The sequence below is a fragment of the Borostomias antarcticus genome (genome assembly GCF_949987555.1).
Source record: "Borostomias antarcticus genome assembly, chromosome: 18".
Classification (NCBI taxonomy): Eukaryota; Metazoa; Chordata; class Actinopteri; order Stomiiformes; family Stomiidae; genus Borostomias; species Borostomias antarcticus.
Window position 1 is genome coordinate 23,240,607 of NC_140251.1, and position 17,159 is coordinate 23,257,765.

General features: G+C 45.2%; 1 protein-coding gene across 1 annotated transcript; it reads right to left on the reverse strand.

The window, feature by feature from the left end:
* Nucleotides 1-4,180: 4,180 nt before the first annotated feature.
* Nucleotides 4,181-16,079, reverse strand: spam1 (sperm adhesion molecule 1; the record flags this gene model as incomplete). The annotated part of the gene is made up of 7 exons (XM_084452840.1): nt 4,181-4,201; nt 4,316-4,654; nt 4,904-4,993; nt 5,944-6,805; nt 13,904-14,211; nt 14,923-15,012; nt 15,144-16,079. 7 exons carry the CDS (start codon nt 16,077-16,079, stop codon nt 4,181-4,183), a joined length of 2,646 nt encoding a protein of 881 aa, XP_084308966.1.
* Between the last annotated feature and the right edge of the window lie 1,080 nt (nt 16,080-17,159).

Here is a 17,159-nt window from a genome sequence, read left to right on the forward strand (position 1 = left end):
TGTGTGTGTGTGTGTGTGTGTGTGTGAGGGAGAGTTTTAAAAGCCCAGGGATTCCCTGGCAGATGGGCGGAGCAGACAGGGGGGGTTCAGGCTGTGTTTTGGGGTCAGCTGCCCCCCCCACCCCTCCCCCCCTAGTGCATTTCCACACTGCTGTGTGGAATGACATTCATGGTTAATACCAATGTGAAGTAAAAATGTTTTTAACTGAGAATATCATAGTTTCACATCTCTAACATGTTGTTGATGAAGTTTGGTTTTGTGTCCAGTGACATAAATAGGTCAGCAAGGTTTTCCCCCTCAGAACCTCAGGAGGTGGAGAAGGGAGAGCAGTTCTGGTTTCTCTAGGTCAGGGTCAGTACTGGTGAGGAGCTGGGTTCTCTGGGTCAGTACTGGTGTAGTGCTGGGTTCTCTGGGTCAGTACTGGTGAGGAGCTGGGTTCTCTGGGTCAGTACTGGTGTAGTGCTGGGTTCTCTGGGTCAGTACTGGTGAGGAGCTGGGTTCTCTGGGTCAGTACTGGTGAGGAGCTGGGTTCTCTGGGTCAGTACTGGTGAGGAGCTGGGTTCTCTGATTTTAATGCTGTATTGGGTGGTTCTTGCAGATCTTGAGTACTGGAGCAGCATTCATCTCTCTGATCTGATCCTCTGACTGAGCACACACACACACACACACACACACACACACACACACACACACACACACACACACACACACACACACACACACACACACACACACTATCTACCCTCTGCCTCTCACTGCTTTTTCTTCAGTCCAAACCAGGAAACTGATGATGTGCTGAGGGTGAATTACAGAGAACACTTCAGAGACCAAGTTTAATTCAGATACAAATAAATAAATAAAAGATACAGGTTTGTTTATAGTATATTAGTCAACGTGTTGGGGTCAACAGATAACACTGAAGTGTTGATTCTGTCAAAACAACAGAGGGGGTCTGTTGAATTTTAAATAAATGTTTTGGGGGTTAAAAAATAAGACCCATTGCATTGTGTTGTTTTGTTTTGAAACCCTCAACACGCAGCCACACATCTTCCTGAAATCATTTTTCACTGTGAGACTTCAGGGTTCTCAGTGGTGTGTTTTCACTGTGAGACTTCAGGGTTCTCAGTGGTGTGTTTTCACTGTGAGACTTCAGGGTTCTCAGTGGTGTGTTTTCACTGTGAGACTTCAGGGTTCTCAGTGGTGTGTTTTCACTGTGAGACTTTAGGGTTCTCAGTGGTGTGTTTTCACTGTGAGACTTCAGGGTTCTCAGTGGTGTGTACTGCATATTTGAGTCATTGATGCTGGTTTGTGCAGAAACACTGTCTAGCTATAGACGTCTTTCATGAGCTAGCATCTCTTACGTCACCCTGTGGTTGCATAGATAACCTCCCCCACCCTTCAGATGAGCGTGACCCTCCTCAAATCAGACAGCCCCTGTGTGGCATCACCACCCTGTTGTGTCACGGGTTCAAGCATCTCTAGCTTCCCTGGGTTGGGTCAGCGGTGGTAGTATTTGTACTACTGAGGGATATCTGACTGAATGTGCTCACTGTCCAGGACATGAGAATAAGGATTGTCCCAGATGAGTGTTACCACAAAGTCTTCAGTCAGCAAATGTGCTGTAAAGTTGTACAGGCAGCAGTCATGTTGTTAGACTAGCTACTTGCTGACAGAGACTAGCTTCATGATGAAATCAAGCATTCCAAAGTGCAGCACAAAGAAACTCCGCCTCAACAGTGGGAGAGTAGAGCACTGAGGCCACCTAGAGTTCAAATGCATGTACTGCCCTTCAAACGTATGTGCCGCTTATGTACTGCCCTGCACGCTAGAACCCACCTCGTTTTCTGCCCTTCCACATCCCTAGTTTGATTTAAATTGCAACTGATGAAAGACACATTTTTAATGATTGTTTGCACACGTGGTGAATTGTGCTGAATACATGGGAAGGCATATGTAAGGCAGAGCATTTGAATGTAGCTAGATAGAGCTACTACAGTACTACTAGATAGAGCTACTACAGTACTAGATAGAGCTACTACAGTACTACTAGATAGAGCTACTACAGTACTACTAGATAGAGCTACATCAATACTAGATAGAGCTACTACAGTACTACTAGATAGAGCTACTACAGTACTACTAGATAGAGCTACTACAGTACTAGATAGAGCTACTACAGTACTACTAGATAGAGCTACTACAGTACTAGATAGAGCTACTACAGTACTACTAGATAGAGCTACTACAGTACTACTAGATAGAGCTACTACAGTGCTAGATAGAGCTACTACAGTACTAGATAGAGCTACTACAGTACTACTAGATAGAGCTACTACAGTACTACTAGATAGAGCTACTACAGTACTACTAGATAGAGCTACTACAGTGCTAGATAGAGCTACTACAGTACTACTAGATAGAGCTACTACAGTACTACTAGATAGAGCTACTACAGTACTACTAGATAGAGCTACTACAGTACTACTAGATAGAGCTACTACAGTACTACTAGATAGAGCTACTACAGTGCTAGATAGAGCTACTACAGTACTACTAGATAGAGCTACTACAGTACTACTAGATAGAGCTACTACAGTACTACTAGATAGAGCTACTACAGTACTACTAGATAGAGCTACATCAATACTAGATAGAGCTACTACAGTACTACTAGATAGAGCTACTACAGTACTACTAGATAGAGCTACATCAATACTAGATAGAGCTACTACAGTACTACTAGATAGAGCTACTACAGTACTACTAGATAGAGCTACTACAGTACTACTAGATAGAGCTACATCAATACTAGATAGAGCTACTACAGTACTACTAGATAGAGCTACTACAGTACTACTAGATAGAGCTACTACAGTACTAGATAGAGCTACTACAGTGCTAGATAGAGCTACTACAGTACTAGATAGAGCTACTACAGTACTACTAGATAGAGCTACTACAGTACTACTAGATAGAGCTACTACAGTACTAGATAGAGCTACTACAGTGCTAGATAGAGCTACTACAGTACTAGATAGAGCTACTACAGTACTACTAGATAGAGCTACTACAGTACTACTAGATAGAGCTACTACAGTACTAGATAGAGCTACTACAGTACTACTAGATAGAGCTACTACAGTACTAGATAGAGCTACTACAGTACTACTAGATAGAGCTACTACAGTACTACTAGATAGAGCTACTACAGTACTAGATAGAGCTACTACAGTACTACTAGATAGAGCTACTACAGTACTAGATAGAGCTACTACAGTACTACTAGATAGAGCTACTACAGTACTAGATAGAGCTACTACAGTGCTAGATAGAGCTACTACAGTGCTAGATAGAGCTACTACAGTACTAGATAGAGCTACTACAGTACTACTAGATAGAGCTACTACAATACTAGATAGAGCTACTACAGTACTAGATAGAGCTACTACAGTACTACTAGATAGAGCTACTACAGTACTAGATAGAGCTACTACAGTGCTAGATAGAGCTACTACAATACTAGATAGAGCTACTACAGTACTACTAGATAGAGCTACTACAGTACTACTAGATAGAGCTACTACAGTACTACTAGGCTACACCACAGTATGCTCTGCATGAAATAACTAGACACCCGATGACTGCTCTGGTCTCAGCAGGCTGATTAATGGACACCCTGGAGTGAAATGACATACAGGGCACTCATTTCCTCAAACTGACATGTTGGTTTCATTCTGTGGAAATGAAGGTGTCTGGTTATGGAAATCACTATGAAAGTTCGGACCCGACGTCGCATCCAACAATCCCAGACACATACGATTTGTGTACAGTCATGTTTACAATAAAACAGGCAATTTCCAGAAATGGCATGAATTAATCATTTACATTATAGTAATTCACATTTTATGACGTATTCAACAGAGAAACTCCACATTTCCCATTTCATAAATCCCTTCCTTAATAACACTGTTGTAACATGATTCTGCAAAACAGAATGATTCCCATGACTCCATGAGCAACACATGACAGTAACAGCACGGTGGAGACCATAAAGTAAGTCGCAGATATAAGTCTGTCCAAAATGTATACTATACTGTATCACTATGAAACACATCAACAACACAACCAAGATCAGTAGTTCTTTATATCACTCTGAAACACATCAACAACACAACTAAGATCAGTAGTTCTTTATATCACTCTGAAACACATCAACAACACAACTAAGATCAGTAGTTCTTTATATCACTCTGAAACACATCAACAACACAACTAAGATCAGTAGTTGAAGCTTGTGGATACAGGAGACACTCGCATGGCTGGCCACCTCAAAGACGTTGGGGATGGTGTTGAGCGTGAGGGGTGCCAGACACGGCTCCTTGGTGTAGCACAAGCAGTCGAACCTCTCTGAGAACCAGTCGATGTCATCCTGGGACATCTCGCCCTTCACAGCCAGCTCGCCGCTGCGGTAGGTCTTGATCTGGTAGCGGCGTGGGTGGAGGTGGAGGAAGTCGTCTCTGTCCCAGCGCTTCCTCACACAGCGACCCTTCGCCTGGCACAAGCCCTCGCTGCACAGCCGGCTGGCCGTGGACACGTTGAGGATGTAGGGGTTCATGATCTTCTCCAGGTGCCGCCTGGCGTCGAAGCAGGAGTCCTGCGGAAAGTGGGATTAGTGAATGTTTATTACACTTGTTTATTAAACTAGTGATTGTTTATTAGAATTTGTAACAAGCACTTCGGTTTGATTTTGATTTGATGTAATTGTTTGTTTTGAGTCTGATGTGTCTGAGGATACTGTTGTCACTGTCGTGTGCTCCTTGTCGTGTGTGTGTGCGTGCGTGCATGAGTGTATGCAGGCTTTTTTGTTTGTTTGTGTGTGTGTGTGCACTGTAGCCTACTGTACCTCTGATTCTGTCACATTCATGTCTCCCCAGGAAATGACGCCAGCCGCTCCGAGGGCCGCCGCCTCTCCAATGGTGTTCACCAGGTCATACTGAACACAACACAGTTACTCAACAACGTTCACCAGGTCATACTGAACACAACACAGTTACTCAACAACGTTCACCAGGTCATACTGAACACAACACAGTTACTCAACAACATTCACCAGGTCATACTGAACACAACACAGTTACTCAACAACGTTCACCAGGTCATACTGAACACAACACAGTTACTCAACAACGTTCACCAGGTCATACTGAACACAACACAGCTACTCAACAACGTTCACCAGGTCATACTGAACACAACACAGTTACTCAACAACATTCACCAGGTCATACTGAACACAACACAGTTACTCAACAACGTTCACCAGGTCATACTGAACACAACACAGTTACTCAACAACGTTCACCAGGTCATACTGAACACAACACAGTTACTCAACAACGTTAACCAGGTCATACTGAACACAACACAGTTACTCAACAACGTTCACCAGGTCATACTGAACACAACACAATTACTCAACAACGTTCACCAGGTCATACTGAACACAACAGTTACTCACAACCTGCTACCAGAGCTCAAGGTAAGATTGGACAACACAATTATCTAATGTTACAAGGCAGCTTGTGCCAAACACCATAAATGTGTTGCCAAAATGTTTGCCAACACATCTCAGGTTTTCAGGCCTACTAGTGTCTTGTCATGAGTTTTCAGAATCAGTACTTAAGATAAACACTAATATGATGCACTTCTGCCTCTTGCTAGGTCGCTATTGTAAATAAGAAATTGTTGTTAACGACTTGCCCGGTTAAATAAAAAAAAAAAGAAAAAGAAAAAAAAAAGACAATCGGTAGAGGCAATGAGCATCAACCTACCTCTAACATGTAGTCATAGTATCAACTACCTCTGACATGTAGTTATCTAGTATCAACTACCTCGACATTGTCATCAACATACATCTGACATGTAGTAATAATATGAACCTACCTCTGACATGTAGTCACTGACACTGTCCTTGTAGACCGGGCGAATGTAGGCGTAGATTGGGATGGAGTAGGCCTGGTTGGGTAGCATGGACACCCTCATTGCTTCCTGGACGCGGTGGCGGACATACAGGCGGGCCTGGTAGGAATCTCGGAGGATCAACTCTAGATAGATGGACGGGAAGAGAGCGGTGGACTCTTCCCAAAGCCACAGCAGCTCGTCGTTCCTTCCCTGTTCGATCTCAGGACAACTTCCGGAGTAAAGTGTGATGTCTTGGTTGTAGTCGTAGTTGTAGCAGTCCGGGTACAGGTAGTACCCCCAGAGCCGCTTCGGCCTCAGTTTCCTCCCAAGACGCAAGGATTTGCTGAAGTACCTCCGCGCGGCGCGCTCAAACACCATCTTGGCTCTGTCTTCAGCTTCACTGTCAGACAAGTCCGGGTTCTTCTTTTTCACAGTCTCGATCGATATCTGTCGGTAGATGTCCTTGCTCCCCCAGTTCCGGTTCCACTGCGGTCGCCACTCCTCAAAGTCGAGAATGGCCAGACCCGGTTGGTTAACGGGAATGTAGTACTCAATGTCGTCCTCGGCTAGCTCACGGTGTTCCTGAAAGTCGATCAGTTGTGGTAGGCCTTCGTCGTACATCTCCCCTGTGTCTTCGTCCACATAGGGGAAGATGCCAAAACGGTCTGTGTAGAATATGGAGATGCTTTGGTTGGTGGCAGTCTTCAAAGTGCTGCTCACTAGATGGAAGTAGGAGAGGTCGAGGCCCATGCCAAACCGGGTCTGGCAGAGTTCTGTAGGGGCGTTCCACATGAAGAGAAAGGGATGCTCGGGACTCACAGGTGGGTCTGTTCTAGGAAGGGCCCTGGCGAGGTGGAGTAGAGCAGCCATTAGGAGGAGGAAGTGGATGAACTGAAGTCCACGAGGCATTTTGGAACCAGGCCCAGTCCTTGAAGGAGGCAAAGCAGAGTTCAAACATTGTGGATAAAAAATATTTGAAAATCATCCGTATTCAGTCTAGATGCTTGTAATAAACTGTAGCTGAGTTTACATCCTGTACTCTAGCTTGCTATGTAGGGCTGAGGTTGAATATTGGTCTATTTTTCAAGCAGTTGTTTTCTTTGTTTTTGTTTAATATGAATTATCAAATGTAAACACAGCATGCATTGTGACATCACTATCATCATCCAACAGCCCATCTCTTCAGAGATGAGTGAGGGGGCTGATGAGCGCTGATACTCCCTCCAGAGATGAGTGAGGGGGCTGATGAGCGCTGATACTCCCTCCAGAGATGAGTGAGGGGGCTGATGAGCGCTGATACTCCCTCCAGAGATGAGTGAGGGGGCTGATGAGCGCTGATACTCCCTCCAGAGATGAGTGAGGGGACTGATGAGCGCTGATACTCCCTCCAGAGATGAGTGAGGGGGCTGATGAGCGCTGATACTCCCTCCAGAGATGAGTGAGGGGGCTGATGAGCACTGATACTCCCTCCAGAGATGAGTGAGGGGGCTGATGAGCGCTGATACTCCCTTCACAGCAGATATTCCTTCATCTATTCAATCTTCCCCAGGAGGTGGATCTTGCAGTGTATTATTCCATTACTCCACCCTGGGACATTGCCATAGATGTAATCTGTGATCGTTATGGGTTATCTGCTATAGGGTCTACTGTAATTATGGAGGGGCCTGTCTCTACCTGTTATTTTCAATATACTGCACTGTATCCATGACCAAATATGTATGCCCTAGAGGAGCATAAGCAGAGAAGAGTGTAACACAAATTTGCTAAGCATTTACAAAGTCATCTTTATCATAAATATTCGTTTGAAATAAAAAAGGCACACCCAGCATGATTTAGGGTGCGTGTCCACCGGCAAAATGTATTTTAGAGCTGGCGCTGTTTTCTCGTTGTTTACATGGGTAATGCGCTCGAGAGCGCTATAGAGACGAGAGCTCTGTTCCAAGCGCTTTAGCGCTATAGGGCCGTGAGCTCGAGGCTTGTTTGCAGTTGAAAACAGTTTGACTTGCTCGAGCGCAGGCTGTAAAAGGATGTTCTGATGACGACAGCGGTCGGTTTTTGGCAAAACCGCAGAGACAGCGAGCGTTAGCACTAGCTAACATTAGCTAGCTATCTTAAAGTCGCACTGAAATGAAAAAAGCATTCTGTCCCATTTTGGTTCACATAATTGGTCATAGTGTTCACCTATTCAACGATGTGTGGCAAAAAAATTACTAAATTCTACTTTTGTTGTAATCTTATATCAAAGTATATAATTTCTTACTTCCTGAAAAACGGTAGGTCACGTGCAATGACGACAACCACAAACAAACGACATCCACCCGTCAATCAACGCTATCCTTCTATCGAATCTGTCTAAAGTTCTTAAAACCCGTCCACTTGTCAATGTTCCAATCAAATTCCTCTAAACATATGGCCCACTCTCAAACGTCCGTTTCAGTGCGACTTTAACTTGGCTAGTTAATCTGCAGTCTGCAAAAACACGACACTTGTTGCTAACGTAGGTGTAAAACCTCGGTAGGTAGCCTGGCCAGCTCTAAACCCCGGCTCTAGTGCGCTCTACTCAGCTCTAAACCCCGGCTCTAGTGCGCTCTACTCAGCTCTAAACCCCGGCTCTAGTGCGCTCTACTCAGCTCTAAACCCCGGCTCTAGTGCGCTCTACGCAGCTGTAAGCTTGGCTCTAGTGTGCTCTATGCAGCTGGAAGCTTGGCTCTAGTGCGCTCTATGCAGCTGTAAGCTTGGCTCTAGTGCGCTCTATGCAGCTGTAAGCTTGGCTCTAGTGCGCTCTATGCAGCTGTGAGCTTGGCTCTAGTGCGCTCTATGCAGCTGTGAGCTTGGCTCTAGTGTGCTCTATGCAGCTGTGAGCTTGGCTCTAGTGCGCTCTATGCAGCTGTGAGCTTGGCTCTAGTGCGCTCTATGCAGCTGTGAGCTTGGCTCTAGTGCGCTCTACTCAGCTCTAAACCCCGGCTCTAGAGCGCTCTATGCAGCTGTAAGCTTGGCTCTAGAGCGCTCTATGCAGCTGTAAGCTTGGCTCTAGAGCGCTCTATGCAGCTGTAAGCTATGCGCTGTTCAGCTACAGCTCGTTGGTGGACACACAGTCTTGGGCTAAAAAGAGTTGTCCTCTTTCAAGGACGTATAATCATTGACAGTCTGAGGGGCGAATTCACTAAATGATTGCGCAGCTTTTCCTGACGCAAAACCTGTGCAAATAAGACAAAAATAACCTTTGCTATTCACAAAGCCCTCGCAAAGGGTGAAATACGGTGTTAACTGCGTTGCCTTCGTCATAGTGTTTCTCTGCGCCGGTGTTATTAGCGGATATTTAAATTAGGTAATATGGGTGGAGAATGTTCTCCTTTCTATGCAAATGAACATTATTGCAAAATCCGCCCAATTCACAAAGATCAGCGCCGATTGCTTCACGCAGTTAAAGTATTAATTCAGTTTTCAGAGACGTGGTGGTATTTAAGCGCAAGGGGTGTCATGGCCAGCCGTGATTGTTACAAGGCGAAGGCATCGCAATGCCAGGCATGTTGTTCGTGAGAGAATATTTAGAAGAAGGTCACTTTTTGATTTAACACTAGAACCACCGCGGCTCACTATATACCTTTATCGGCCAGTAGCCGTTCAATGGACGTACCGTAAGAACGCATCGTTTTTTACGGTATACGGTCTTAGGATTGTACTGTACAACTCAAGTTGTCTCATGTTGTCCTTTCATACTACTCACAAAATGACTATATGGCAATAATATCACACAACAAAATGTTATCTTCGCACTTTAACAAGAATAGTATAGCCTACACTTCACAAAAGGAAAAAAAATTGATGAAACGGCTACAAGAACAGCATTTTGGCCAAGGCTCCAAATAAAACAGTAGCCTACTGTACAGATGTAGCATAGAACGTAGGTACATTATAATTAACTAATTCATAATTATCTAAGCTAATATGAGAATGCATCGCTTTTTACGTAGGCTAGGCCTATACGTCTTGTGATTACTACAGATGCAGCATAGAACTTCGATGTTTAATAATTATCTAATAAAATTAATAATTATCTAATTATCTAGTTGATATATGAATAAAACAATAAGCCGTTTTAATGGCTATGGGCTACTAGTTGTAGGCTATACATGAGTTGATGCGCTCTGCTCTTACGCGCGGTTGAGGCGGCAGCTCAAATACACTTCGCACATCCTCTGCACCTTGGCAGTGCAACTGCCACAGACAGCTTTGGTGCACTTCGTGCATTGGTTCTGTTCTAGCTGCAGCTTGTCTTCACAATGCAGGTATTTTTTGGGGGGGTATTCTTCTGTGGACACTGCGGGGCGCCGCCGGTGGCTGTTTGGACGCCAGAGCGCGCAGCTCTTCAGCCAACTGGAGGATGAAGTCGCGTCTGGGGAGGCTCTGTAGACTATGCCTCTCTCACCAGTCCCCAGCGAGTCCAAGCTCCCCCAATGAATAATACGTATTTATAATAGCCTACATAGCGCGAAACTGTGCGTATAATAGTCTATACGCGAAACTGCGCATTCCCTATAGCTGTTCATTGAACGGCTGGGGGCCGATATAGGTATAAATAAATGAAAACATAGCCTACACAATATTTTTTTTATTTGAATGGTCTTGAAAATATTTTGCTTTTGTATCATAGGTGACGGCAGGTATCATCTTCAGCCATGGATGATGACTCCCATGCGTAATCCTTCCAACGTTGGAGAGGTGGCGTACAACCGGGCTCACATCAGGACGCGCGGTGTGATTGAGTGCACATTTGGAATTCTGAAAAGCCGTTTAGATGCCTAGATCGTACCGGTGGGGCAATGTTATACACTCCCCCAAAAGTATGCCAGATCATCGTGCTGCAACTTGCATAACATAAAATGAAAATTTTTCCTTTGTTCGTCTTTTCAAATCATTCCACCTCCGTTTGCAGTCTTCCGCGTTTACACACCAATGGCACTGACTGATTGGGAAATTAAACCCCAAATATGATTTTTTGCTGCAGTCGTGATATTTTTTGCGGAAAGCTGTGAGACATGTTTTTGAACCTCGTCCGTGAGGCCTTCAAGTTCGGTGTCTGAAAATCGTATCTTTCTTTTTCTGTCTGCCATCGTCCAATGATATGCATACGAGTTGTATGCGCTGTATGCGCAGTATTTATAGTAATTTCCTATATCAGCAGCAAATTGCACTCAGCCGCAAACACCGAATGGGCGTGTTTGCGCTGGGATATTATTAGCGCAATGTCTTTAGTGAATAGGTTTTTAAAACGGAGCACATAGCTGGAGCAACTGACGCGCAATGTAATGGTGCAATTAACGGCCGCAATTCCGCTTTAGTGAATTCGCCCCTGAATGTTTTTGAAAGTTTCACTGGTTCAGAGAGTCTGACTATAGTGTGCCGCCTACAGGACCAGGAGAGTTGCATTACAACAGGTGACCTTGACCTGGTTACTTTTAATCGCCCCTTTGAACACAAACAGAGCAAGCGAGCGGGTCAATGAACATTTGATTGTAGATCAGACAAAACACAAAGTACTTAAAACAATAACAGGAGACAGACCAGACTAAACACGGCCGACAAGTTAGCAGAAAACAGCAATAAAGGTTATTCAAACTCTGAAGTGGGTTCAAACCTGTTCTGGAGATTGTCGCACGTTTTCCTTGCCATCCACACTGCATCCACAAGATCTGAAAACCCTGTCTTCCTATTCGAAACCATTGACACTTTGCCATAAACCTCGCCCTGCATCTCATCTGAGAGTTTAAATAGAGTGTCCTGAAATAAGATCTGCAATAACTCAGCTCAGAGAGAAGCTAAAGTTACACGGTAAGCACTTGTGGAAACCTGTCCTGATCTCCCACGGACGTGATTCATGTCCCATGTTTAATGAATTTCTCTTGAGTTGCTCAACAGCATGTGCCTCCCGTTATGCCTGAAGGGACACAGGAAACAAATAACTCATGACAATGCGTGTGGACTCCACTATTTCAGATATTCTGGTACAGTATGTGTCTGGACTCGCTAGGAATGCACCTCATGGTTGGGCGGGGTCAGCTCTATGTTCCCACAGCCCAATGGTCCCACAGCCCATTGGTCCCACATTACTAAGACTTTTCTTTCTTTAAAATTAGACCCAATGGTCCCACAGCCCATTGGTCCCACATTACTAAGACTTTTTTTATTTTTCTAAATTAGGCCCAATGGTCCCACAGCCCATTGGTCCCATATTACTAAGATGTACTAAGGCTGTGGGACCATTGGGCTGTGGGACCATTGGGCTGTGGGACCATAGAGCTGTGGGACCATTGGGCTGTGGGAACATAGACACGCTACCCTTTTGGGCAGCGCAATAGACATTTACTCACCTGTGCTTACAAGCTTTCAGAAATGTACTGGCAACAACTTTTTCTTCATACATGTACATGCATATATATTGTCACAAATGTTACATGTCTTACAAAAAAGTCACCTTTGTCATATTCTGAGGAATGTTTGTAACATTAGTGACTGCCACTGGAGGTTTGGTCCTGCTGTCTGCAGCCCTAACCCTCCTGTGCTGGAGGTTTGGTCCTGCTGTCTGCAGCCCTAACCCTCCTGTGCTGGAGGTTTGGTCCTGCTGTCTGCAGCCCTAACCCTCCTGTGCTGGAGGTTTGGTCCTGCTGTCTGCAGCCCTAACCCTCCTGTGCTGGAGGTTTGGTCCTGCTGTCTGCAGCCCTAACCCTCCTGTGCTGGAGGTTTGGTCCTGCTGTCTGCAGCCCTAACCCTCCTGTGCTGGAGGTTTGGTCCTGCTGTCTGCAGCCCTAACCCTCCTGTGCTGGAGGTTTGGTCCTGCTGTCTGCAGCCCTAACCCTCCTGTGCTGGAGGTTTGGTCCTGCTGTCTGCAGCCCTAACCCTCCTGTGCTGGAGGGCAAAATACATTTCCTTTTTCTCCCCGTCTTCCTTTTTTTTCATATTATGAAAACTGAAGTAACTGAACTAAAAACAGTTTCAGGATCACTAAATGTGTCATATTTTGTTGTCAAAATCCGTGTCCTATGAGAAGTGTGAACAGCTCTGACTTTTTGAAGCCCCTTTTCTTTGCATAGTGATTTCAGGTGTAGCCTACCAACATTCACATAAGCTTATCTTCTTCAAATATTTGCAGATTTCAATGCATGGCGCATCATTTGGAAGCTTACAATTCACACTTTCATTATCTGTAAAAAAAGAAAAAACAGAGAAATGACCTTGGCAGACATCAGGACCAAACCTCCAGGTTCAGTCACATATGTCCTTATAGGAATAATAATTCACACTGGGCAGTGGGCACACTGAAGTGTTTTATTTTGAAACAAATATTTCTCTCTCAAATCAGTAGACATTTAATTTGCTACTAAAAATGGTGCTTGGCCCATGCTACACCCCCCACCGAGTTTGATGAAAAGTCTTGGTAGTTTTTGCGTAATCCTAGTCCAAAAAAAGAATGGAGGTGAATGGCCACGTTTGGGCATCTTGTGGACCCACCCCGTGATTCAGATCCACTCCAGAATTTAATTGGTTGTTAGTCCCCATGCTACACCACTCCACTGGGTTTCATGAAAACCAGTCTGGTATTTTTAGCGTAAACCTGAACGTAACAGGTTCTAGGTTGGCCCATGCTACAGCACACCCCTCCACTGGGTTTCATGAAAATGGTTTTTAGTTTTTAGCAATTTACACAGCAGAATCATACAATATTAAAGTGCTGCTGGACAAAGAGTAATAATACTGTAGCCTATATCAGATTCTGGTGTATTTAGGATGACATGCATTTATCTGATTGTGGTGTATTGTAGGATTACATATACCGGTATTTAATCTGATGTGATCTACACCATATACTGTATGACTTTTCCCTAGAAGTAATTTGCTGTGGGAATGTTGTGCACAGACAGGCTAGACATGAATGACCACAGACTTGCTGGGGTATGACAATCTGGCATAGCAGCTTTGGCCAGTGTAGCACTGACAAGTGAATTTTTCTGCCAAGGCATTGAGGTCTTCTGAGGAGGGCAAGCCAACGGCCAGGTACTTCTCATTATACTTCCGTATTTGGAAACGGCTGGGGTTCAGGTGAAGGTAGTCATTGGAGTTGTAGTTCTTTCTGACACAGCGGCCATTGCCCTGGCAGAGGACGTCGCTGCAGAGCTTTGCGGCAGCCGTCACGTTAGCGATGTACGGGTTCAGGGTTGTCGTCAGGTACGCAGAAAGACTTTCACATGTGGCCTACAATGGGAGGAGGGAAGGAGGGGGAGGAAGAGAGAGAGGGAGGGAGGGAGTGAGAGGAAGAGAGAGAGGGAGGGAGGGAGAGGAAGAGAGGGAGGGAGGGAGAGGAAGAGAGAGAGGGAGATGGATGGGGTAGTTCAGGGGATCAATACTAATATTGTAGATTAGAAAGTACAGTGTTAATGAACTGTTGCGGTGAATATACTATATCCTGGATACATGTAAGAGTTAGATCATTCTATTATCACTTGGGAGCAGGGGTGTAGTGGTGAGTAAATATGTGGCTATACTCTGACTAAAGAAGTAGGTATACTGTAACATAAATGATAGTTTTTACATTAGTGGTGTTTAAAGAAGTGAGTATACTGCAGGTCCATGGATAAAAAAGTGTGTATACTGCATGTACCTCCATGTACCCTCTACTACACCACTGCTTGGGAGTGTACTGTACCCTTTACAGTGGTATGAAGAACTGTGGAGCCACAAATAGATACAAGATACATCAAAGGCTATTTGACAAGCATAAAGATAATCTCTGTATCATCACACCTGTGGGTGTTCATTCTAAATGCAACCCCCTTGTACAGTAATTTATATGTACATCTTAAAGATATCTACCATCTCTGAAGCAAGATCCGCCTTCTTTATTATTGTGTTCTGTTGTGTGTGGAAACCAAAAATAGACATGATGATGTGTGTCCTGGGACATACCTGGTCTTTGTAGTCTGCGCTGGCTCCCCACAACACAGACCCAGAGGCCCCAAGAGCTGCCGTCTCTCCAATGGTACTGACCAAGTCCTCCTGCCGACCACCAAACAGACAAAATGCACATTGTTCAGCTGATAGCAGGAGCAGGTAAATGAAAGCAAACAGGCAGGTTGGGAGATTTTCCCCCTGGCATTGAAGTGAATTCAGCCCTTCCGTGTGGTCACCTGACTGAGGAAGCTCTGGTCCTTGTAGAGTGGGCGTGAGTACACGTAGATGGGCACAGTGGGCCGGCCTTGGCGGAGAGCTGACACTCTCACGGCCTCCTGAACACGATTCCGCACGAACATGGTGGCGCTGGGGCTATTGGCCAGCTCTGTGGCCAGATAGATGGAGGGGTAGAGGGCCGTGCTGGACTCCCACAGCCAGTACAGCTCGTCGTTCTGTCTCTTGGTCTTCTCTGAGCACTCCCCGGTGTAGCCCGGCTCCTCCCAGCCGTAGTTGTAGCAGTCGGGGAACAGGTAGAAGCCCCACAGCTGACGAGGACGCACCCGCTCCCCCAGGGTCTCGGTGCCCTCCATGTAGCGCCGAGCGGCTGCCTGGAACTCGCTCTTGGCAACTGGGGTGAGATGAGGAGGAGACAAAGAGGGGTCCTGCTCTTCTGCATAATCGATGGACAGTTGGCGGTAAATGTGCTTGGATCCCCAGTTTCTGTCCCACAGGGGGCGCCATTCTTCCCAGTCAATAACAGCCAGACCGGGGGCGGAGGCTGAGGGGATGTAGTAAGCAATGTCCTGTTGGGCCTGTATCAGGTGGGCTCTTAGGTCGCCCTTTTGAGGGATGCCACCGTTGAACTGCTTGTGGGTTTGCTGGTCATAGTACGGATAGAGGCCCAAGCGATTGATGTAGAAAAGGGTGAGGAACTGGTTGGGGATGTCCTCTGGAGTGGTCACCGCATGGAAGGTGGAGGTGTCCAGTGGGATGTTCAGCCTCTTGCACGCCCTGGTGGGAGCGTTCCATATGGCCACGAAGGGGTGACCGTCAACCAGGGGAGGCTCCGTGGTGGGTAACGGGAGGACGACGCTGAGGCAGGCCAGAAAGGAGAGGGTGAGGGTGGGAACGAGCTGCTGAGCAACCCTTCCCGTCTGGCAGTGCTGGTCCATGATGACTTCTCTGTGGAGAAACATTTGACTGTGTATTAGATGTTGGAGCTAAAGGCGATGGAATAGTGGAATCATGCATTGTAAAAAGTAGTATCTTAAAGTCGCACAGAAATGAAAAAAGCATTCTGTCCCATTTTGGTTCACGTAATTGGTCATAGTGTTCACCTATTTAATGATGTATGCCAAAAATTCTACTTTTGTTGTAATCTAAAATCAAAGTATATAATTTCTTACTTCCTGGAAAACGGAAGGTCATGTGCAATGATGACAACGTCTACCTTAGATTTTAGGCCAATAATCTCACGACATCCATCCGTCAATCAACGCTATCCTTCTATCGAATCTGTCTAAAGTTCTTAAAACCCGTCCACTTGTCAATGTTCCAATCAAATTCCTCTAAACATTATGTCCCCCCCTCATAGCTTGTTTGCGTCGGAAATACATCAAACTACGGAAGTTAGATGATCTTAAACGTCAGTTTCTGTGCAAATTTAAAGGATTCTCACTATCTATACAGGAAGAACTAAATACAATGAGTAAAGCATGATAATGACGGCCTTCGCCAACAGCACGTCTTCACTTCAGAGAACATGTTCGAAGGAATGGAAGACCATGAAACAAGCCGTTGAAGGATCCCTGCATATCACAGAGAAACACCTCTGGAAGGTAGGTTGATGGTCCAGTAGGTTCTTACCTGTTCTTAATACAACATTGGAGTGCGCTGGCACAGCAGACGAAACCATCTTTTATACATATGGGTGTAATCTATTACTTTTGATGTTTATCTCCTCTAAAGTGCTTCTTAAACATGGTAGTCTGTGATATATCACTAGAGTGCTTTTTCCATGTCGTATCATGTGTTACTGACTAATACCCCGATTAGACTGGAAGGGCAGCCCAAGGACGGATAAGGGTAAAATTTGCACCATTTCTGAGCCTCGCTGTCAATATACTTGCCCCTGGTTCCTGAAAATTGTAGGTTTGGTGGTAGATCTTAGTGAAAATACCAACATGCACACTCTCACAATGTTGTGGTGCTGGGAGTAAATCCCCTTAAAAGTTTCAAATGAAAAATTACAT